This window comes from Mustela nigripes, chromosome 7, assembly GCF_022355385.1.
Source record: "Mustela nigripes isolate SB6536 chromosome 7, MUSNIG.SB6536, whole genome shotgun sequence".
NCBI classification, from domain to species: Eukaryota; Metazoa; Chordata; class Mammalia; order Carnivora; family Mustelidae; genus Mustela; species Mustela nigripes.
Genome location: NC_081563.1, coordinates 38,707,055 through 38,730,026, shown reverse-complemented (window position 1 = coordinate 38,730,026; position 22,972 = coordinate 38,707,055). Strand labels below are relative to the sequence as shown.

General features: G+C 43.6%; 1 protein-coding gene across 1 annotated transcript in view; it reads left to right on the top strand.

The window, feature by feature from the left end:
- RPIA (ribose 5-phosphate isomerase A) overlaps positions 1-22,972 on the top strand; it is a 42,097-nt gene that overhangs the window by 6,673 nt on the left and 12,452 nt on the right. The window contains exons 2-8 of the mRNA XM_059405641.1: positions 753-813; positions 2,413-2,468; positions 11,095-11,154; positions 13,264-13,328; positions 14,513-14,581; positions 15,300-15,441; positions 17,134-17,233. Of these exons, the coding sequence (XP_059261624.1) occupies positions 753-813; positions 2,413-2,468; positions 11,095-11,154; positions 13,264-13,328; positions 14,513-14,581; positions 15,300-15,441; positions 17,134-17,233 (553 nt within the window). The remainder of the gene's footprint in view (positions 1-752; positions 814-2,412; positions 2,469-11,094; positions 11,155-13,263; positions 13,329-14,512; positions 14,582-15,299; positions 15,442-17,133; positions 17,234-22,972) is intronic.

Sequence of the window (22,972 nt, the reverse complement as noted above, 5' to 3'; positions counted from 1 at the left end):
TTGAATAAGCAACATTAGGAAGTTCAGCATGCTGAAATAGTTCATGTCAAATTTCTTAGAGTTCCAGCAACTGGTTAACCAATCATTTGGCAAGGGAAAGCCCATAGTGAGATTTTCTTTTGTTATGAACAAGACAACAGGCCCCACCCAAATTGAGTAACTTGTGTTAAGCTCATGTCACCAAAAAGGAGACTTAATTACTGTTTCAACTCTCCCAGAAATGGAATGTTAAATTAGTCAGTCAGGAATGGTCTGATGGGCAGTAGTTAGGTAATCTGCCTCAGAGACCCCTGCCATCCCCTAAAGAAAAGGAACCTGGCAATAACCAGCCTGCCGTTTTGCCTGCTAGGACTTCTTGTTCACACTTCCTCTGGCTCTAAAAGTCTTTCCTTTCAATATAGCTCCTTAGAGCTCCTTTCTGTCTGTGAGATTAGCTGCTGCCTGACTTGCTCAAATAAACTCTTAAAATTATTAATGTGCCTCAGTTTATCTTTGTAACAGGAGGAAGTGGTGACGTTAGGGTCGGACATGAAGGGAGGAGGGTGCTGCTGATAAATGGCTATGGGCACGAGGATAATGTACAGCTCTGATGGGTTCTGCCCAGGCTGACGTGTCTATAAAATGGGCACAGGACCTGCCTTGCACTCATGTTGGTGAATTGATCTAGAGAGCGGGCTAAAGAGGGAGTAAAATATATTAATGAGTTTTGTCCCCCCCTTTTCTTTTTCTTTCTTTTTTTTTTTTTTTTTCAGAATAATCAAGTGCTAGGAATTGGAAGTGGCTCTACGATTGTTCATGCTGTGCAGCGAATAGGTATGTATGTTCTTGGGCTGGCTCCTGGATGCTCTGTGTGGGGTGGTGGTTGGGGGGGATGGGGAGGGGGTGGGGCACAGGTTTGTCACCTGTCACTCTGCTCTTCTCTGAGAGGTATTTTTGGGCCTCTTCAAACAACTCTGGGGGATGCCTGGCTTTGTTTACTCTGCTCGTCTTGAGGGGAGGAGCTGGTTTAAGATGAGGTCTCAGCAGAATTGTAGTTATCATCAGTGGTCCTGTGTGTGGCTCCAGGGGCCCTGGGTTCCTCAGGCAATCTCAGACAGATATGCTGAGCTCAGAGCAGGCTTGCCCTGTCCATGACCCTGGAGTGGATTTGAGGCCCCTGAAGTTGGTGGCTGGTTCCTGCAGGTGCGGACTTTGTTCTGATTAGGGTGTCTCCGAGTTTAGGAAAGGCACAGGAATTATCAGCCCCTGTGGCTGTTCAACAGGTTTTACTGCCCTACTTTTGTTTGTTAAAACAAAGCTCAGAGGAGAGGCTTGCCTGACTGCTTATTGCTTCTAGGTGCCAGGGGGCAGTGCTCAGGAGTCAAAGTCCAGGAACACTATCTCTTTACAAGAGTGGTTGTGGTGCTGGCCTGAGCATTTCTGGAATCCTTCTCATTGGCTTAACCCAGGCTTTAGTATTACATACTTTTCTCCCTTAGCATTGAGTGTGTGGAGGATTTTAGGGTACAGGGATTACTGTGGGGTTCAGAATAGTGCCTTTTGAACCTCCCATGTGCAGACCCAATGATTAAAAAGACTTGAAATTTTAATACGATAGTTGTTTCCTTAAGACTTTTTTCCCTCAAGAAAGGTACAAATCCAAGATGAGTAAGTAAACCTTCTTTAACCACCCTCTGGGGCCTACAAATGATATTTTTTTACTAAATGCAAAAGTAAAGTTCTATTTTTTCTGTGAAAGGCAGTATAAGGAAGTAGTTTTAAGACTGGAGCTAGACAGGGTGGGATCATAGCTCACTCTGCCTCCTGTTAGCGATACAACTACATGGTGATTTTAACCTGCCTGTGCCTCAGTTTCCTCATCTGTAAAATGGGAATAATAATTGCAACTCACCTTTTAATTCTAATTGTTACAGTTAAAACAGTTGGCATGTACAGAGGTCTTTGAACACTGCCAGGCACGTAATAGTAGCAAAGACGTGACATTGCTCTTTTTTGTAGTTAGTGTTTATTCCTTGAGCTTTCTAGTATCCCTGTCTGCGATGTATGTTCATGAGCTTTTTTTTTTTTTTTAAGATTTTATTTATTTATTTGACAGAGATCACAAGCAGGCAGAGAGGCAGGAAGAGAGAGAGGAAAGGAAGCAGGCTCCCTGCTGAGCAGAGAGCCCAATGAGGGACTTGATCCCAGGACCCTGAGATCATGACCTGAGCTGAAGGCAGAGGTTTAACCCACTGAGCCACCCATGCGCCCCCGTTCATGAGTGTTTTCACAGAGGTTGAGGACACAGAATGGAAGGCAGCTGTCAGCGGGGGATAGCCTTTCCTTTCCTGTTGGATTTTAGCACATGTGCATGCGACAAGAAATAAAGTGAGGAGAGCGGAAAAACCACCAACACGGCTTTTGTCTCCACAGCTGAAAGAGTGAAACAAGAGAATCTGAACCTTGTCTGCATCCCCACGTCCTTCCAGGTATGTCCTGCTTTCCATTCTGCATCTTGGCACTTGCTGCAGAATCTCCTAGGTCCCTGAGGACGAGGCGTGGCTTTGGGTTGTGCACCAGTGTTGCTCTAGGTGAGAGAGCCAGGAGCAGCAGAGCAGTTTATTTACGGAGGATTGCCCCTCAGAAGTGTGGCTTTAGATGCATTCATTTATTCCCTCGGTGACTATTAATTGTGTTCTGTGCTAGGTGCAGTGTAGTGTATGGGGAGTTTTAACTTAACTGGTTAGACATTCATTGCTCTAGTATCTGGAAATACATACTTTTCTTGCTACTTAAATATTCTTTTCAACTTGGTATATATAATTCTCCACTGAATGGATGAATGGAAGATGGGTGTTTGCTTAGTTTTTACCTCCTTACTCTCCCAGTTCACATACAGCCTTCTCTCCCACTTTCTATACAGTTAAATTTTGCGGGGGCGTTACTCAGTGCCTACTGAATTGTGATCAGCCAAACTCGGGCCCAGCTATATCGTGTGCTGTGATTACACTTCCTTACCTGCCTGTTACTTCTGTTTCCTGAAAGTTCAGTAAATGTTGCCTTTGTTTTTTTTCATTTGCTTGGTTGTCTGTGTACTCCTTACTAATTCAACCCCAGACTCTACCCAGATGGGAAATCTCACTTCCTTTTGACGCTTCTTTCTGGCTATTCCGCGCCACCCTTTTCATCTTGGCCAAGTCTGTCTGGGTTGTTGGGGTTTAGAATGCTGTGGCAGGTGCACTTGGCTGTTGTCTTGGGGTCTCCTTTTGTGGTTAAGAACTTTCCTTCTTTTCTCTTTTGGATCGTCCTGTTTTTTTGGTCTGTTTTTCCTCACCCCCAACCCCTTTTGTTTTGTTTCCTTCAGTTTTGGTGAAACATATGCTATTCAAGTGCCTGGAATGCAAATTTGTGGACACTTTGGATATCTGAAAATGTCTTTATTCTAGCCTTTCTTTAAGTTGGCTCTTTGACTTAGAGAATTATATGTAAAATCATTTCTGTGGAATTCTGAAGGCATTTCTCTATTGTCACTGTTGTCTTCTAATTTTCACTTTGCTGTTGAGGAGCTTGATGCCATTCTGATTCTTGATCTTTTGTATGAAACCTATTTTTAAAATTTTATTTGTTTTTAAAGCCCTAATATGGGGCTTCAACTCAGCAACGCTGAGGTCAAGACCTGAGCTGAGATTGAGTGGGAGGGACACCTAACTGACTGAGCCATCCAGGCGCCCCTAAAACCTGTTTTTTCCCTCTTTGAACCTTTATATGTTTATGTTATCTTTTCTTCATATCCAGTGTTCTGAAATGTCATCATGCTGTGTCTAATGTGCGTTTGTTTTCGTCCATTCTTCTGGGCACTTTCTGGGACATTTCATCCTGGAAACTCACACTCTGATGTGGGGAGTGTTTTTCCATTATTCCTTTAATTTTCTTGCCCTTGTTTTCTCTGGCCTTTCATTTTAGGATGCTTGTTGCATACTTGGTGCTTGTGGCCTGTTTTGTCCCATTATCTTCTTAGCTTTGTCTTTTCTAACCCTTCTATTGAGCTTATTTTACTCTCATGTTTAATTTCAAATAAGGTCCTTTTGTTTTCTGAGACTTCTTTTGTTTAATGGGTTCAACTTTTTGATTTCTTCCCTTGTCTCTGTGAAGTTGTTAATGATAAACTTGTTTTTGTTTTAAGATTTTTTTCTCCTTAAATATGTTTCCTCAAAGTTTTTTTTCTTTACAGTTTGTTGGAATTATAATTTATGTACAGTAAATTTTGCTCTTTTTTGCACATAATTCATAGTTTTGATCAGCCAACCAACACTGTCCAGTATTGTTAGATTGCTTCAGTCATCTCTTATTCTGGCCTTCCTTTACTCTCTGCTCATTTTGAAAATTGGTAGGCTGAGAAGCTGATTGGAGACTAGCTCATAGGATGAAGATGGTCTTTGCTCCAGGCTTGTCTGCCAAGCCCTCTTGTTGGGGAACTTCTGATGTCAGATTATTTGTCTGTCTTCTGGCTGCTCGGATTTCTCAGAGAAGTGTGGCAGTGTCCCTTTGGGAGGGGTGTATATGACTGCCTGTGTCCTGGGATCCAAGTAGGCAAAAAGGGCTAGAAGGTATCTGTTGTTATGCTGGATCTGAGTTTTCAGTGAAATACCTGTGAGTGTTGGGGAAGAAGTATCTGACATTTTGTAAAATCTCTTTGGCTCTGGTCTTGATTTTGACTTGTTTTATCAATGGGATGTGACCAGATGGAATGCCAACAGAGAATTGAAAAGTGCTTTTGTGGTGGGGTTGGCCCATCTTGCTGCTGAAACCATTACTCCACCATGTGAACACACCCAGGCTGCTGTCCTGGAGGATGAGAGGTCAAGCAGCTCCAGGCATGTGAGGCAAGTCATTCTCCACCTGCCAGCCCACTCCAGAGATTTCCCAGTCAGTCCATAGAATCATGACAATTAATACATAGTTGCTCTCTCTTTTTTTAAATAATTAAAAATTATTTTTTATAAAATTTAATTCCAGTTAATATAACAGTTTTATATTACTTTCAGGTGTACATTATAGTGATTGATCAATTCTCTGTATTATTTATTGCTCATAACTATAAGTGCATGTTAATCCCCTACCTTCTCCAGAGAATCAGTGTGCTGCTTTAGGAGTAGTGGAGAAAGATGGAGAGCAGGTTCCTCAGTACCCTTTCAACCAGTGTGCCCTCCTTTACTTGTACTGTCACGTCTGCTTCCTGAAGTTCCCAGTGCCACGTGGCCCTGAATCTTTCAGGATCTTCTTTCTGTACTTCTTTATTTGGTGTCTTCTTAGCTTCCTGCAGTACTGCCTTTGGATTTGTCTCTCTCATTTTGCCAGTTACCATTCATTGTTCATCAGTGGTCCGCTTTTAAAAGTTTGCTATAATTTTCTCCTCTTTTTGTTTATGTGTTTTGGAAAGTTTCCTTTAGTAGGGTTTTAGGTTTTGGGAAAGAGCTGAGCCAAAGACAGGTATTCACATTGCTATTTTTGGTTCTGTGTTTTTAAAATAACATCCTCCTAGCCCACCTGCATTTTATGGTGGTAAGTGAAAGCATTGTACCCAGACTGGAAAGTGCTGGTCAGTTCAGTAGATTGAGTGAAGTCATTCACAGTTCAAAGGGCTTTTAAAAATTCACTTGTTCAGAGTTACTGTTTTGTTGTGTGTGTTTTCCCCACATACCCACACTTATTTTGTGTTAAATTTGGCTAGATGCAAGCTCCTGAAATGATTGGAGAAGTCAAAATATTTGAGGCTCTACCTTTCAGACAAGTAAACCTTATAGGGATTTAAAGGATTTTTTTGGTAGATTTTTCCTTTAAAGTTGAAAGTTTTTGAAAAAGGACAGTAAAAAAAAAAAAAACAACCACATTTAAAAGCCGGCTCTGGTCTGGTCTGAAAGCCAAAAACAGTGTTTGTTTTTCATGGTCAGCCTGTAATGCACCTCAGTTAGACGATAGAAGGGAAAAGATAAGCTTTCAGGTTTTATTGTGAATTGTATGAATAACAAGGACTGCTGGTCTGTCACATGCCGCTGTCCTTAGTCACCAGAGGCTTCTGGGGGTCCAGCTGTGGTATTGCAATGACAAGGCACTGGTTCCTGTCTCTTTTCTAAGAGCACAAGCTAGTCATTAGCTTTACTGCTCCCTGCACTTTCAAGAGCTGGGAGAGGCAGACAGGGATGTTTGCTGTGCACCCTCAGGACACCTCTAACCTTGTGAGCTCAAGAGTGTCTGGTATCCAGCAGATGGTAATCTTAGTTAAGCACGTGTGTCTGCATTTGTGCTCACTGAGCCAGTTTTGGCTTGATACCCCCACAATTGGACTGTTGTGTTGAAGTTAGCATATTGGTTTCCTAGCACTGCCATAACAAGGTACCACAGACTGAATGTGGCTTAAAAACCAGAAATTTACTCTCAGTTCTGAAGGCCAGCAGTCCGAGATCAAGGAGTCTGAGCTCAAGTGCAAGATGAAGGGGACTCTGTGGTGTGCCTTTCTTTTGGCTTCTGGTGGTTTCCTGGCTGTCTTTGGCATTGCTTGACTAGTAGGTGCCTTTTCCTTATCCTTCCCTTCATGTCCATACGGCCTTCCTGTGCTGTCTGTCTGGTCCAGATTTCTCCTTCTCCAGACACGGGTCATACTGGATTAGGGCTCAGCCCAATTACTTTGTTTTAACTTGATTACATCTGTGAAGACCCTGTCTCCAAAAAAAAGTCATATTCTGAAGTACTGGGAGTTAGGACTCCAACCTGTTTTGTTTTGTTTTTTCAACACAGTTCAACCCATAACAGGAAAAATGAAGCTCGTGCCGTTTGTGACTCTGGCTTCTCTGTGTGTGCAGGGCCACTCACAGGGGTCCTGTGGGGAGTCTGGTTAAAGGTTAAAGAGTCCTACCCTGATAGATCTTGAGGTCAATGTCAGGGTTCTTTACATTGTGGGTGAGAATGCAGATTGTTTAAAGCAAGGGCAGATGCTGCCCTTGTGTTGTTGTTGTTGTTGTTGTTGTTTTAAGATTTATTCATTTGAGATAGAGACAGAGCAAGCATGAGTGGGGGGAGGGGCAGAGGGAGAAGCAGACCCCATCCCTCCTGTGCATGCATTGCCTCCTCCGCCCCCCACCCCATTAGCTGAGCTGGGAGTCTGACATGGGACTCAATCCCAGGACCTGGAGATTATGACCTGAGCTGAAGGTAGACTCTTGGCCATCTGAGCCACCCAGGCTCCCCACGTTCTTGTATTGCTTATTGTCTGGGAAGATGAGAGCCCCAGGGCTCGCAGAAGTTGGGGCAGGGCCTCCCAGCTATACAACATAGACAGCACTTACCTACTGGGCTCTTTGCATGTACCAGGCTTTGGACAGGAAATGGGATGGGTTGGCTCCTGGTGCTGGTGAGGAGGCAGAATTCAGTTGGACATAGTGATCATTGAGGGTATACTGACTGTTAATTACAGGGATGAGGGTCCGTCCTGTGCATGGCAGGTGTTATTCATCGTTTCCAGTGTCCAGTGTGGTATCTGGCTCTTAGGCAGTCTGTGTGTGTTTGTGGGATGAATTAATGCTTTATGAATTATACACAATACATAATGAATTATGAATTAATGTAAATAATTAATGTAAATAAGACATACACTTGTATGTGTCTATTTACAAATATATGGTAGAAAAGTAGAAATAATATTCCTTCTTAAAATTTTTTTATTTTCAAAGATTTTATTTATTTATTTGACAGATCACAAGTAGGCAGAGAGACAGGCAGAGAGAGAGAGAGGAGGAAGCAGGCTCCCTGCCAAGCAGAGAGCCGGATGCGGGGCTCCATCCCAGGACCCTGAGATCGTGACCTGAGCCGAAGGCAGAGCTTTAACCCACTGAGCCACCCAGGCACCCCTAGATAATATGCCTTTTTGAGGAAGGAAAGCCTACCTCCCTGCCCAGGGAATTGGGGAGGGCTTCCTGGAAAGGATGACGTTTGAGTTGTCCATGTGGGGCAGGGGTTTGGGAGAAGGCACACTATTTCAGGTAGAGGAGGAAGGCCAAGACCTCAAAGAACTCCTTTTAAAATTGTTGCTGTTAATAACGTGTTACTATATAAGATGACTTCAGTTTCATTTATTAATGGGCCTGTCTTCTCTGCTTCTTGTCCTTTGACCAGTCCCTCTGTTTTTCTTTTCTTCTAATTCCCTTTTTAGCCCCTAGACAGGACAGGAAGGCAGGAGACTGTATTTCTGGTCTTCACTCTGTGGCTAACTTACTGGAGTGTCCATTTGTTCCTTTAAACAGTGGTTTGTACTAGGTGACTCTTTCTAGAACTAATTCAGAACAATTGGTTATTTACCCAACTATTGCCTCAAATGATGTTGACTGTTGTAAGGTAACAAGAGTTTATAAAGTGTGCTCTCTCCTACTCTGATTACGGTCTAGATGGACAAATGAGACATCCTCATGAAACAGTAACACTGTTCAGTGGTACAGGCAGTCTTTGACCTTAGGAGGTGTTAAATTAAAATGGTCAGTTTATACAGGATATTTTCCTTAGGAATGCTGATATCCAGTTCTTATGTATTATATCTGAATGTGGTTTAGTGTTGTTTTTAAAGTACATTAAATTAATTGGAAATTGTGGTACATCACACAGTTTTATTTGTGTGGTAGACTCGCTCATTGAACTGTGTGCAGTTAGTATCATTTTTCTGACACCATCTGTATTCAATATGTGTTGCTATGGAACACATTACCCCCAAATTTAGCAACTTAAAACAAGCAATGTTTATTATCTCATAGCTTCCAAGGGTCAGGAATCTGGAGTGGGTTTAGCTGGGTGGGTCTCTGCGGAGGTCCCAGTTAAGCTGTTGGCCAGGGCTGTGTTCATCTCAAGATCCAGCTGTGGTTCAAGGAGTCACTTCTAAGCTTAGTCATGTGGGTCTTGCAGGCCCTCATTTTTCACAGGCTGTTCAGTAGGGAGCTCTGTGGGTGTCTCCGGGACATGGCCGCTAGTTTCCCCTGGCATGTGATAAGAAAAGAGACAGAGGGAAGAGGGAGGGTAGGAGGGAAGGATCTTGCTAGAACATGCCACCCTTACCTGCCCCATGGCCTTCTTTATAAAGTAATCTCAGAAGTATCTTGCATCACCTCTGCTGTGTGCCATTGGTTACACTCAGCAATCCTGGGACTTTGTGGACAGGGATTATCGAAAGGCATGAATACCAAGAGATGGGGAAGGTCACATTAGAGGCTGCCTTCCAGATAGTCCCATTGTTTGGTATGGAATTAGGATGGTTTCTCCAGTACTACTTTTGAGGAAAGTAGACATAGTTCTATTTTCATAGTTCTGCAGTGCCATTTTTTTTTTTAAGGGTTTATTTGTTTGAGAGAGGGGGAGAGTGAGCACACACAGGTGCATGCATGAATGGGGGGCGGGGCAGAAAGGGAGGGAGAAGTAGATTCCCCGGTGAGCAGAGAGCCTGATGATGATGCCATGAGGGGCTCCATCCCAGGATCCCGGGATCATGACCTGAGCTTAGGGTAGACGCTTAACCAACTGAGCCATCCAGGCACCCCGTAATACCATTTTTACTGTTTTTCCCCTTCATTGTATATTTCTCTTTAGTAAGGATAAAATCACATTTAAAAAAAAATTTTCTGTTTTTAGTCAACATTTTATTTCAGCTTTTTATATGGAAGTTTTCACAGTTCAGAAAGGATGAAGAATAACATAATGAACTTCCAAGTACCCATCACCCAGTTTCAGTAACCATCAGTTCATGGCCAATTTTGTTTCCATCTGTACCCCATTGTCCTCTGTCTTGGTTATTTTGAAACAAATCCCAGTCATAATTTGATTATACATTTTTCATTATGTCTCTTTGAAAAATAGGGAGGTTTTTAAATATCTCAGTAATACCAAAAAATTTAACTATCTTTGGTAACATAAAAACAAATGAAACCATGGTTCAAATTTTCCCTGTTGTCTTATCCTTTAAAAGTATTTTTTATAGTTTGAATCTGGATCACAATGCCCATATATTGCAAATTCCAGGATATTTGTGGTTTTTTCCTTAGAATCTTAGGATTTGGGAATTGAAGATCAACATTGGTCATCTTCATTGACCTTTCATTCATCTCCATTTTTTATATATGACAGAAAATATTTTAAGACACACCTTTGGGGGACTATTGAATGTCTCAGTCCATTAAGCATCTGCGTTCAGCCCAGGTCATGATCCTAGGGTCCTGCTGCATGGGGCTCCTTGCCCAGTGGGGATCCTGCTTCTCCCTCCACCTGCTGCTCTCCCTACTTGTGCCTGCTTGCTCTCTTTCTCTCTCTCTGACAAATAAATAAAAATCTTGAAAAAAAAAAAAAAAGACATGCCTTTGAAAGAAAGTTTTCCATCCTTTGAGTCCTCTGCGTTTTGTAGGCAGTGACATGAATCTAGATCCTTATCAACTTGGATTTGGTTGGTACAAGGTATATTTATTTATTCCAGCTGTCAGTCCTCTCAGGGCCATGTGGTGTTGGTAACCACACACTTCTCCCATTTTGTCAGCTCCTCTGAAAGGTTAATATTATGAGGCATGTCTCTAAAGTAAATCCTAAGTCTTTCCGAGTGTGGTGTTCGCAATTTGCTGAGTTCCTTCCTTAGCTGTTTGGGGACATCCTGCCTTTGGTATCCTCTGCTCTGTATAGATTCTTTTGCTTATTTTTCTTCATGATAGCCTGGAAATCACTCTGTATCAATTTAGTTTTTATTTTAGGAATGTTTTGTTTTTGCTTTTTTTTTAAATACTGTATTACCATTAGCTTTAGGAGTCCATGGCATTCATTGTCTTAAATAACAGGTCACGGAGAAGGAATTCTTAGCCTGGCACTGGGAGTCTCACTCTATGCTCTTTGCCTCCTTCTGGTTTCCAGGATGAAATTAACTTAGTTTGCTATTCACGGAGCTATAGCTCCTACCTCTTAGTGATTCTAGTTGGATTTGGGAGGGAGCCTTGGTCAGGACTCCAGGTCAAACACTTAGATCCAGAAGAATGCTGAGAATCTTTGCCACGTGCTTAGAGTAAATGATTATGGGCGTTTTTTTTTTCTTGTTCTCCACAGGCCCGTCAGCTCATTTTGCAGTATGGCTTAACTCTCAGTGACCTGGACCGACACCCAGAGGTAAGGGAGAGAGGGACTGCTGTGTTTTATGTCTCCTTTTTCATGGCTGTCACTTGTGTGTGGGCTCTGGGATATCTTGTTGAATCTAGGGGAAAGGTCAGTGAGTCATACATCCCATTTCTCCTGGGATTTTGAATATTAAATTTGGCTAAGGTCACGAGAGGAGAGGTTGTTAGTTTCCAGTACATTCCTTGTGGTTTAACCCTGAGAGCTCAGTATGAGCGCCGTGAAGGGGGATTAGACAAACCCAGGGGTGGATTTAGAACTTCCCGTGGTCCTTGTATAGAAGTAGAAGAGTGAGCCAGCTCACGGAGCTTACCAACTAAGTGGAGAAGAGAAGTAATCGTGTGAGGCAGCCATGGACCTTTGAAAACAGATTACAGTGACGTGTTACGGCAAAGATGGCTGAACACATGGGTAATCGGGAGGAGACTAGAGGGGTTGAGGGTGAGCAGTGTACTCCTAGCTGGTATCTGCAGAGCTCTTCCTGTACGCTGCGTGTTACACTGGGTGCTAGGTCTGTGGTCAGCCACTTAATCTCCAGTAGTCTTGAGGACGTATACCATCATCATCCCATTTTACAGGTGTGAAACAGACAGAGAGGGCAAGCCATTTGCCAAAGCCACGCTCCCTGTAACTGGTAGAGCCTGAATATGAATTCAGATGCCTCTGGCGCTGGAGCAGTGCTGCTTAGAAGGGTTTTGTGGGGAGAGGTAAGAGCAGAGCTGTGAAGGCAGGCTGGCCAGGCCAGGAGAGAGCATTCCAGAGACGGTACTAACCTGGTCCACTCACCTGTGTCGTCCTGGAACATGCGGGCCTCTGGGGGTGAGTAAGAACCATGGGAGGGGCTTATTGGGGGATTTCTGTAGAGCCAGAGCAGAGTGAGGCAGTGCTGAGCACTGGAAGGAGTGTGGTTTGGGTGGAAGGTGGGCCTGGAACTCACACAAAGAAGGTTGCAGCCTTCTAGGCCCCAGAGAGTTGCCATGGCATCCGTAGCCTGGCCTCGGGGTTAGTGCAGGGTGGGGGGAAGCAGCGCAGGCTTTCTCTTCAGACAAACGGCAGGATCCGTGAAAGGAAGGAAGCACAGAGAAGCTGAAGCATGGTACACTTTATTTATACCTGTGCCATGTCAAACAACTTGAACTGATTTGTGCCCTGAGATTTTTTCATACTGCTGTTTTCAATAACCATACTTAAGGCTCCCACATTGTCCATGCAGAGTTTGGGCTTCCTTGATTTTTGGATCTTGAAAGATGCATGAACCCAGTTGTTCCTGACTGCTCTTGTGGTTGGTGGTAGAATTTTCTAACAGTGGGAGTGGGCGAGCCCAGACAGATGCTTTGGGGGGGGGGTCACAGTGGGGGTGCCTCAGATACTTTCCAATTGCAGATCACATCAAATGTGTGTCAGCTTTATAACTCTTCATTGGGTTTTCTCTGTCTGCTCAGAACTCCTTTCTGGGGCCCCTTGGTTGCTCAGTCATTAAGTGTCTGCCTTTGGCTCAGGTCATGATCCCAGGGTCCTAGGATTGAGCCCCGCGTCGGGCTCCCTGCTCAGTGGGAGGCCTGCTTCTCCCTCTCCCCCTGCTTGTGTTTTCTCTCTCTCTCTTGCTGTCCCTCTATCAAATAAATAAATAAAATCTTTAAAAAAACAAAGAAAAACTGTCTTTCGTCTTGGCCATATCAGCATGGAGACTTCTGAATCAGTTTTCTTAACCTTTTTTCTGTTGCCCTCCCCTCAGTGAAATTTTAATACCATAGATGTACTGTGTATCTTTTCTGTACTTGGGGGTGATGTCACCCACATTGGGATTGTGTACTCAATAATTCTAGCTCCTCCACAGAGAAGCCCATCAGTGAGAAAAGGGAGTGTAATGTTATGGGTAAGAGCTGGACCCAGGTGTGGTTCCAAACCCCATATTTCTTTCCCGGTGACCTTAGTGGAATAGCTTAACCTCTCAGAGCCCGTTTTTTTACTGCTTAAATGGGAATAACTCTACCTCGCTAATAGGGCTGCTAAGCATCTGATGAGTCTTTACATGTTCAAGCTTTACACAGAGGCCTTAATAGTTTCTGTACCTTTCCTCCCCTTCCCCCAACTCCAACACAGATTGACCTCGCAATCGATGGTGCTGATGAAGTAGATGCCGATCTCAATCTCATCAAGGGCGGTGGGTGAGTGTCATGGGGACTTTCTTGGTAAAGACTAACTGCTGGTTAATCCTCAGCAAAGCAGAGTGGAAGGCAGAATAAACAAATGGCCACTGTGCCCCATGTGAGCTTGTCTTTCTCCTCGGAATGAGATAGCCGATGGCTGTAGAGCCAGCTTGGCATTTCTAGTCGTGAGTAGTAGTCTGCTGACCGGGAACCTGGGCCTCTTTGGTGAGATTATTCATCTTAATGGGTTCTCTGTATCTGCATTCCTCTGCTGATTCAAATTTTAAAAGCTGTGTGACTCAGACCAAATACATTGTTGGGGTGAGTGTATTTGGTCTGTAGGCATTTGTGTGTGATCTTTGCCTTAAAGCCGCTCTTACCCTCTGTGAGCAGTTATATATTCATTCATTCATTTGGAGGACATTGGGTATTTCTTAAATGTTGATTGGTGGATAGGGAATGGTGAGTTGAAGAGAGTAAAGTCCTGCTCTGCTGGTTCTCATAATCCAGCAGACTGTAATGACACAATATATGTTTGAATGTTATCGTGTGTTCCGTCTGTCAAATAGTGGACGGGACAGGTTGTTCAAGGCTTGTCCTCCTCCTGTTACGTACCCCTCCATTCATGCCATGCTCATTTGACCTTCCCTGAACATAAATGCATCTTCGATAGGAGTGTACCTGGCCTGACTGGGAACCATTTTTCCCAGACTCAGGCTCATGTTTTCATAGTCCATTGACTAGAAGCAAAGCATCTTAGCTCAGGCTACCTTAACAAAATGCTGTAGACTAGGTGGCTTCAGCAGCAGTTTCTCAATGGTTCTGGAGATTCCTGGCTCCAGTTGGCTGCCCTGTCACTGTGCCCTCAGGGTAGAGAGAGAGCAAGTGAGCGCTCCGGTGTCTTTTTTCTTCTTAAGGACACTGATCCTGTCAGACCAGGGACCCCCTTATAACTGCATTTAACCATAATTACTTCCTCAGAGGCCTCATTTTCCCAGAGCACATTGGGAATTAGGGCTTTGATACAAAGTTCGGGAGGGATGCAGTTCAGTCCATTGCACAGCATGGTGGAACTAGGGATCTCCTTTAAGAAGTACAGATTAAATTTCTCAGTAAGTGGATTTGGGTTTACTGTCTCTGACCTTAGTTTTCAAATTGAGTTTGTGTCCTGCCTGTGTTCATTTGCCTCTTCCTATCTCCAGAGGCTGCCTGACCCAGGAGAAAATTGTGGCTGGCTATGCCAGCCGCTTCATCGTGATCGCTGACTTCAGGTACAGTGTTGAGTGTCCTGAGCTGTCCACTGGAGGTAGATCAGACCCCAGCCTCATCCCTGTATAGAGGAGGAAATAGAGAAAGGGAGGGGCTGTCTGACTCTCTGAGACTGATGGCTGGGACTGAGAGCAGTGTCTCGGAGGATTTTGTTCTGTTTTCCTGCTGCAGATACAAACTGCTATGTTATGTGTCCATTGGCAGGAGGAGGAGATGGCTTGTCAGTCTGGTGACAAGAGCATGTCCTCATATCCTTGGAGGGAGCTGGAGAGGAAGGACAGGCCCTGCCCACAGGCAGTGACTCAGCATGTCCTGCTTCCTCTGGGCTCACACATGACCTGTGTTGTGTGTGGTCTTTGACCCAGCTCTCAGATCCTCCTTCAAGGAGTCTGGTAGAAGGCGCTTGTGCTGGGTGCTGAGCCTGTGAATTAAAAAAAAAAAAAAAAAAATTGTATTTACTTATGAGATATTACAGTTGTAGAAAGAACATAAATAATAAACACCTGTATACCCACAAGCCAGTCATACCCAGTTTTAACATTTTTGTCGTATTTGCTTCAAATACCTTATTTCTTACATAGTAAAACCTAGTGAAAATGTTTGAAGCCCTGTGTGTTTGTCCCTGTTCTCTGCCCTTGCCTGCTTGTGATGTCTGAATTTGGTGTTCATCTATATGTACCATTGGGCTTATTTATTTTATTTTTTTGACTTTCTTCCCAGGAAAGATTCAAAGAACCTTGGGGATCAGTGGCACAAGGGAATCCCTATCGAGGTCATCCCAATGGCCTATGTCCCAGTGAGCCGAGCTGTGACCCAGAAGTTTGGGGGCGTGATTGAACTTCGAATGGCCGTCAACAAGGCAGTAAGTGGCCAGGGAGGTTTCTCAAGGGCAGTCCAAGTTCTCGGTGTAGTGTCCTCCTCTTTGCCTCAGTAGGGTCCTCTCTTATGTAGCCTGGGTAGTCAGCTTTTATTTTAATCAGGTTATTGGTTCATTTTTAGAGTACTAGCTTTATTAGTTTCTTTTTTTTCCCCTAAAGATTTTATTTTTTATTTATTTGACAGACAGAGATCACAAGTAGGCAGAGAGGCAGGCAGAGAGAGAGGAAGGGAAGCAGGCTCCCCGCCGAGCAGAGAGCCTGATGAGGGGCTCGATCCCAGGACCCTGGGATCACAACCTGAGCTGAAGGCAGAGGCTTTAACCTGAGCCACCCAGGTGCTCCAGCTTTATTAGTTTCTATATTCAAACTCATGTAGCTATTACTACACTTAATGCAGTGCTTGTTCTATGTAGACGTGGGGGGAATTGATTCTTTCTCTGGGTCCCTGGACTGGCAGGCTTCACAGCAGCTAAAAATGGGCTTTGGGAAGTGCCCCGGGGCAGGAAGTTTTCCAGGTTCCATGGTATAATTTCCCTTTTCTCCTCTTACTTTGTTCTTTTATTGAATGGGACAAGAAATAGAATTTCCTGGGGGATGTGAACCCCTCCTTAGGAATACACTCCAGAGACTTAGTGGAAATGTTTTCTTCAGCTTTTTTCCCCTCCTACACTTAAATAAACAAACTAGCAAAAGTAATAACCTAAAAACTAAGTGTAATTTTAGATAAAACTGTATAACAAGTTTGGAAGATACAGAAGACAAAACAAATGATCTGTAACTCTACCCTGATGCATTTTTATATTGATTTTTTTTTTTTTTTCCTGGTGTTTCTCTGATGTTTGAAAAATCAGTTCTAATCCTTGTGGTTGTACAGAGCTCTGAGTCTGGTCCCCTCTATAGCTGAAAAGCCTTGAGACTGTTGGGGGGGTGGTTCCCTCTTGAGACCCGGGCGACGCCACATGAGAGCTCCAGCATCCTGCCTTCCTGGGGCCCTTCAGTGAACTCCCACTGTGTTGCCTCCAGCCTGTGGGAGTGGCCTAGTTTCCCTGCCTGTGACTATAGTGTTCTGTCAACATTTGTGGTCCCAAATGCCTTCTCCTGCTCTAGAAATTTTGGATTAATTATCTAAAACTACCCCCTGCCTTTTTTCCTTTTTGGACCCCAGAACACATCTCTGCTTCCTCTTTTGGTGTGAGTGATGGGTACAGTAGCACTGTCTTCTTTTGCGTTATTGGGCACCCAGTGAGAGGCGGTAAGACTGTTGCACCACGTGGATAGTTGGCTTCTGTTGCTGTCGTTTTTCATTCTAACAGCAGCTAAGAACTGTCGAACCCTTCCTGTGAGTCCTCACTGTGGTGAATGCTTACCCATATGGTTTATATGCAAGCTGCCTTTCAAGTATGAATCCTTACCCCTTCGTGGAGTTGAGGAATCTGAGGCTCACAGGGCTTAATGGCTTCTCTGAGCCTCCTCTGTATGCATGTGGCTTCAAGACTCAAATTCTGACACCAAAGCTCCTGCTCATTACTTCTTCATGGCACTGCCTTCTAGAAAGCATGAGGCAGGGGTACTGGCTAGAGCGGGTCAATTAAGATACTTGTCTTTGGGTGTCCCCTTCACTTTCCTGCCTGCCTGTATCTACATCCTCTGTAAATGTGGAAAATTTTACCTTCCAGGGTCCTGTGGTGACGGATAATGGGAATTTTATCCTGGACTGGAAGTTTGATCGGGTGCACAAATGGAGTGAAGTGAACACAGCTATCAAAATGATCCCAGGTGATGTGAGTGGGGTTCGTTGAGTGTAGACACCCAAGCACCTTGTAACTGTCCCCTGCCTCTGACCATAGGAGGCATGATGGGTGTGGGTTTTATAAAACTTGGTTGGAAAGAAAAATTTCCTTTGTACCGTGCTTGGAGTTTCTGACATTGTGCCTTTGCTTCCCGCATCATTTCCCTCCCACCCCCATAGTTACTGCTTACCTAGCGGGCTTGTTGGTTATGCATTTCACAAGTCACTTATTTGGGATAGGCTTGGAGCGGATGGAGTGTCAGAGGGGTTTGCCTTGAAAAAGCTTACCCTCTCTGCATAGAGCCTTCCCTTCCAGAAACTTGACTTAGTTCTTTCATTTTTGTGGGCTCTCTGCTTGAGTAGTGGGGTAAAATGACTCCATTCGCCCATACTCATCAGGTACGTACCACAGGTGCTGCCCTACAGGTGCTGCCCCACATGTTAACAGGGAAAGCTCCCACCCTAGAGCATGGAAGCAGCCACAGGGAGAGGTCACGTGTATCCTGGGGAAGCTGTGCGTAGAGCCATGCCTACAGAGAAGATGGAGTATGCTGAATTTGCTAGAGAAGTACCAAGAGTCTACAGTGCCCTTAGGTTGCTTTCTTTGGGGAATGTGGGAAAGTTCATGGAAGACAGGTGGCTTTTGACCTGTGCCTTAGCACAGTGTAATCTAGACGCTGACTAAATGTTTACAAATGTCTGTTTGATTCGCCAGTTGGATGAGATAGTTATAGAGCAACGACTTGCCCAAGGGCTGTGTTGCCAAGAGGGGAGCCCTGAGTTGTCTGCCTCTAGACCTTGAACCTTCAGTCCTTCTTCGGGTGCCAGGTTGAGGAGGGGTGGTGGTATGGCATGAACAACTGGGGTGGGAGAGCTTCTAATGCACGTAGCAGGGATCTGGGCCCATGGGTATGGCTTGGTGGGCAGTGTGGAGGTGAGTTACGTGTCCAGACCGGAGGAGGTACTGAAAGCCCATGCCAGAGGGTCAGATGGAGGAAGCAGTTGTGAGAGACATCAGTCTTAAGGTATTGAGGAAGCAGTTGTGAGAGACAACAGTCTTATGGTGTTGAGAGACCAAGATTCTGACTGGGAAGATTCCATGGTATAGAGTATTGGGCACAGAACTGACTGACTGGCTAATGGGGCAGGTAAGGTCAGTCGAGCAGATTGTAGTGGCTGAGAGTAGGTTCAGGAACAGACTGCTTGGGTGAGGTTCCTGACCCAGCCTCAGTCTGTCAGTGTGAACTTCGTGCAGTTAGTTAACGTCTCCGTGACTCACTTTCTTCTTCTGTAAAAGAAGCTAATACTAGTGCCTACTTCATAGGATTTTTGGATTAAATGAGTTAACATGATGCCTAGTGCATAAAGGAATGTTTGTTGAATGAATAAATCCCTAGGAAGAAAGCATAGTATTGTTTGTTGATTGAATGAATAAATCCCTGGGAAGAAAGGATAGTATTGTTTGTTGAATGAATAAATCCCTGGGAAGAAAGGATAGAATTGTCACCATTAATTAAATGTGCTAGATTGTAAGTTATCTGTGTTATTTGGGAATGAAAAAGGTATGACTATATGCCCTGTAATAAGGAGCTAATTCTTCTAGCCTTCCTTTAGTCTGCTGTTTAGTCTTCCACTGACAGTCTCATAGCAGAAGCTTTAAGCAAAAAAGAGGAGTTGAATTATGCTTTTTCTCTCATTTAGTATTCTCACTTAATGGAAGAAGTAATGAACCAAGAGGGCAAGAAGAAGAGAAGATGTAGAGGTCACTCTTAGCAAAATGGGAGCATTTGCCCCTGATGATAAACCCAGGGGATTGTAGAGGAAGCAGCCCAGTTAAGTTGACATGTAAAATTAACCATCATAGTTGTTAAATATTACAATTTTAGACAATGCTGAATTTGATCATTGAAATTTTATTACAGACAGTACGTGCACCTGTAGTCATGAGAAATATGTGTCTCTCATTTCCTTTCCTGTAATATTTATTTTTTGTATTAGGGTAATATTGATCTCCTTTAATTTCCTGGAAGCATTTGTGTAAAAATAGGCATCATTTCTTCTTTAGGACTGTAATAAAATTCACCAGTGAAACCTAAAAAAAAAAAAAGGAAGTAGCTCATCAGTGTGGGCGCCGTTCCTCTGTAGGTAGATTTCTTGCAATGCCCACTAGGTAGCTCTCTTGCTCCTGCTTAGACCTTCTTGGCTTTTTGAGACATTGAGCAGTCCCTTATGAGGAAGTTTCACCTATATTTGCCCTCTGCCTCAGTAAGTGGGAGCTACAGCCTAGAAAAGTTGAGAATCTCAGGAATTTAAACCAAAGAAAATGAAAAAAGAAAGGCTAAATGTTAAATCATGCTAACCAGAAGCATTGGTGTGGTTCATTGCCTCTCCTGTTTTCTCTCTTCTTTTCCTGATTTGGTCTCTTATGGTACGGCTGGGCCAAAATCCAGGGAAGGGAAGAAAAATCTGTCTGTCCCTGTTGCCCTGTCCTTGCTCCACATATATTTATGTATGTGAGGGCACTTAGAGGACAGCTGGACTGGTGCCTGGCTGGTCACTCCTTCCCTCGGATGTTCCACTGGGTTCCACCCAGAGCACAGGGTGTCTGTAGGACGGCCAAAGCTCATGGATTCTGGGCTCCATGCTCACAGTGAGCCACCTCTGCCCTTTCCACTACTGGTGGTGGTCAGTAACCTAAAGAGGGGGTGCTCTAAGGTAAGACCTTCAGCTCTTGCCTTTCATCTCTGCTCTTTTTCTGAAGCCTTTTCTGAACCTGGTTTGACTTCCCTTGGATCAGGGGGAGCTGTCACCTCGTATTACAGAACTGCTGGAATGGATGGGTCTTTTGTGGAAAACAAAACTCCAGCTGAGCAGGGGTCCTAATGCAGATTCGATCCCAGGGCGCTGGGATCATGATGTGAGCAGATGCTCAACTGACTGAGCCACCCAGGCATCCCTTAAAATTCTTTTTAATTGACATTGTTCAGTATTATAAGAATAAGGGTGAAAAGTCTCTTCTTTCCCCCCACCTTTCCCCCTGTCAGATGGTGCTAAGTTGTCCTGCATTGATTGCACCAGTTTACCCCTCTACTAACAATTTTCCCTACACACTTATCCATCAGACTTGTTTTCCTGATAGTTGAACAGTATTATATCATTGTGGTATTGTGTATATATAAATATTTTCAGTAAATGTTGCTTACAGTTGTGGTTAATTTGCATCACTGGATAGTATTCCATCATATTTATATGTCTGAAGAAAGATGTTTGTATAGCCATTTACTCTTGATGGCATTGGAGTGTTGCCAGTTTTTAGCTGTTAGGAAAAGTGCTGCTATGAACATGAACATTCTTGTATACATGTCTTTTGATGACCATATGTGTGCCTGCCTTTTGCATATATACCCAGGAGTAGAATTGCTGAATTGTTCAGTATGAATTTGTTCAGCTTTAGAAGATGTACTAACAGATGGTTTTGCCAAAGTGGTTTTGCTAGTGTGTACTCCTACTATCTGAGTGGGAGTGTCTTTGCACTCTAGTCAGATTTCGTTACGTGTTCATTTTGGTGAGTGTGTAGTGGTATCTTGTCATTTTCATATGCATTCTCTTTTCATTAATTAGTCTGAGCACCATTTCTAATGTTTATTGGCCATTTTACACGGCCTCTTTTGTAAAGTACCTTCTTAAGTTTTTGGTCCATTTTTCTGCTAGGTTGTCTGTCTTACTGATTTGGAGAATTTTTTATGTATGTTGATGCAAGTCTTCTGTTGGATTTATGCATTGCAAATGTCTTCTTACACTCTGGGGGGAAAAGTTCTAAGGCCAGTCGTATGAGGATAACGAGGTGTGCAAATTGCCAGAGCAGTCTTGAGAAAGAACAAGGCTGACGGTAGCACAATCCCAGATTTCAAGGTATGCAACAAAGTTGTATAATCAAACCAGGATGGTACTGTCACAAAAGTGGTCACATTAATCAGTGGAACAGAAAAGAAAGTTTAGAAATAAACTCATGCATCTATGGTCAGTTAACCTACGACAAAGAAGGCAAGAATATACAATGGGGAAAAGACAGTCCTTTCTAAAATGGTGTTGGATTGACTGGACAGCTACATGCAAAAGAATGAAACTGGACCACTTTGTTTTTTTTTTTCTTTTTTAAAAAAATTTTTAATTATTTATTTTTTATTTTTTTGTAAGCATATAATGTATTTTTATCCCTAGGAGTACAGGTCTGTGAATCACCAGGTTTATACACTTCACAGCACTGACCATAGCACGTACCCTCCCCAGTGTCCATAACCCCACCCCTCTCTCCCCGCCCCCCCCCCCCCCCCACCCCTCAGTTTGTTTTGTGAGATTGAGTCACTTATGGTTTGTCTCCCTCCCAATCCCATCTTGTTTCATTTATTCTTCTCCTACCCCCCAAACCCCCCACATTGCATTTCCACTTCCTCATATCAGGGAGATCATATGATAGTTGTCTTTCTCTGATTGACTTATTTCGCTAAGCCATTGCAAATGGCAAGATTTCATTTCTTTTGATGGTTGCATAGTATTCCATTGTATATATATACCATATCTTCTTTATCCATTCATCCTTTGTTGGACATCTAGGTTCTTTCCATAGTTTGGCTGTTGTGGACATTGCACATTTGGGTGCACATGCCCCTTCAGATCACTAGTTTGTATGTTTAGGGTAAATACCCAATAGTGCAATTGCTGGGTCATAGGGTAACTCTATTTTCAACTTTTTGAGGAACCTCCATGCTGTTTTCCAGAGCGGTTGCACCAGCTTGCATTCCTACCAACAGTGTAGGAGGGTTCCCCTTTCTCCGCATCCTCTCCAGCATCTGTCATTTCCTGACTTGTTAATTTTAGCCATTCTGACTGGTGTGAGGTGATAATCTCATTGTGGTTTTGATTTGTATTTCCCTGATGCCAAGTGATGTGGAGCACTTTTTCATGTGTCTGTTGGCCATCTGGATGTCTTCTTTGCAGAAATGTCTGTTCATGTCCTCTGCCCATTTCTTGATTGGATTATTTGTTCTTTGGGTGTTGAGTATGCTAAGCTCTTTACAGATTTTGGATACTAGCCCTTTATCTGATATGTCGTTTGCAAATATCTTCTCCCATTCTGTCAGTTGTCTTTTGGTTTTGTTAACTGTTTCCTTTGCTGTGCAAAAGCTTTTGGTCTTGATGAAATCCCAATAGTTCATTTTTGCCCTTGCCTCCCTTGCCTTTGGCAATGTTCCCAGGAAGAAGTTGCTGCACCTGAGGTCAAAGAGGTTGCTGCCTGTGTTCTCCTCAAGGTTTTTGATGGATTCCTTTCTCACATTGAGGTCCTTCGTCCATTTTGAGTCTGTTTTCGTGTGTGGTGTAAGGAAATGATCCAGTTTCCTTTTTTTGCATGTGGCTGTCCAATTTTCCCAACATCATTTGTTGAACAGACTGTCATTTTTCCATTGGACATTCTTTCCTGCTTTGTCAAAGATTAGTTGACCATTGAGTTGAGGGTCTGTTTCTGGGCTCTCTATTCTGTTCCATTGATCTGTGTGTCTGTTTTTGTGCCAGTACCATACTGTCTTGATGTGACAGCTTTGTAATAGAGCTTAAAGTCTGGAATTGTGATGCCACCAACTTTGGCTTTCTTTTTCAATATTCCTTTGGCCTTTCGAGGTCTTTTCTGGTTCCATGTAAATTTTAGGATTATTTGTTCCATTTCTTTG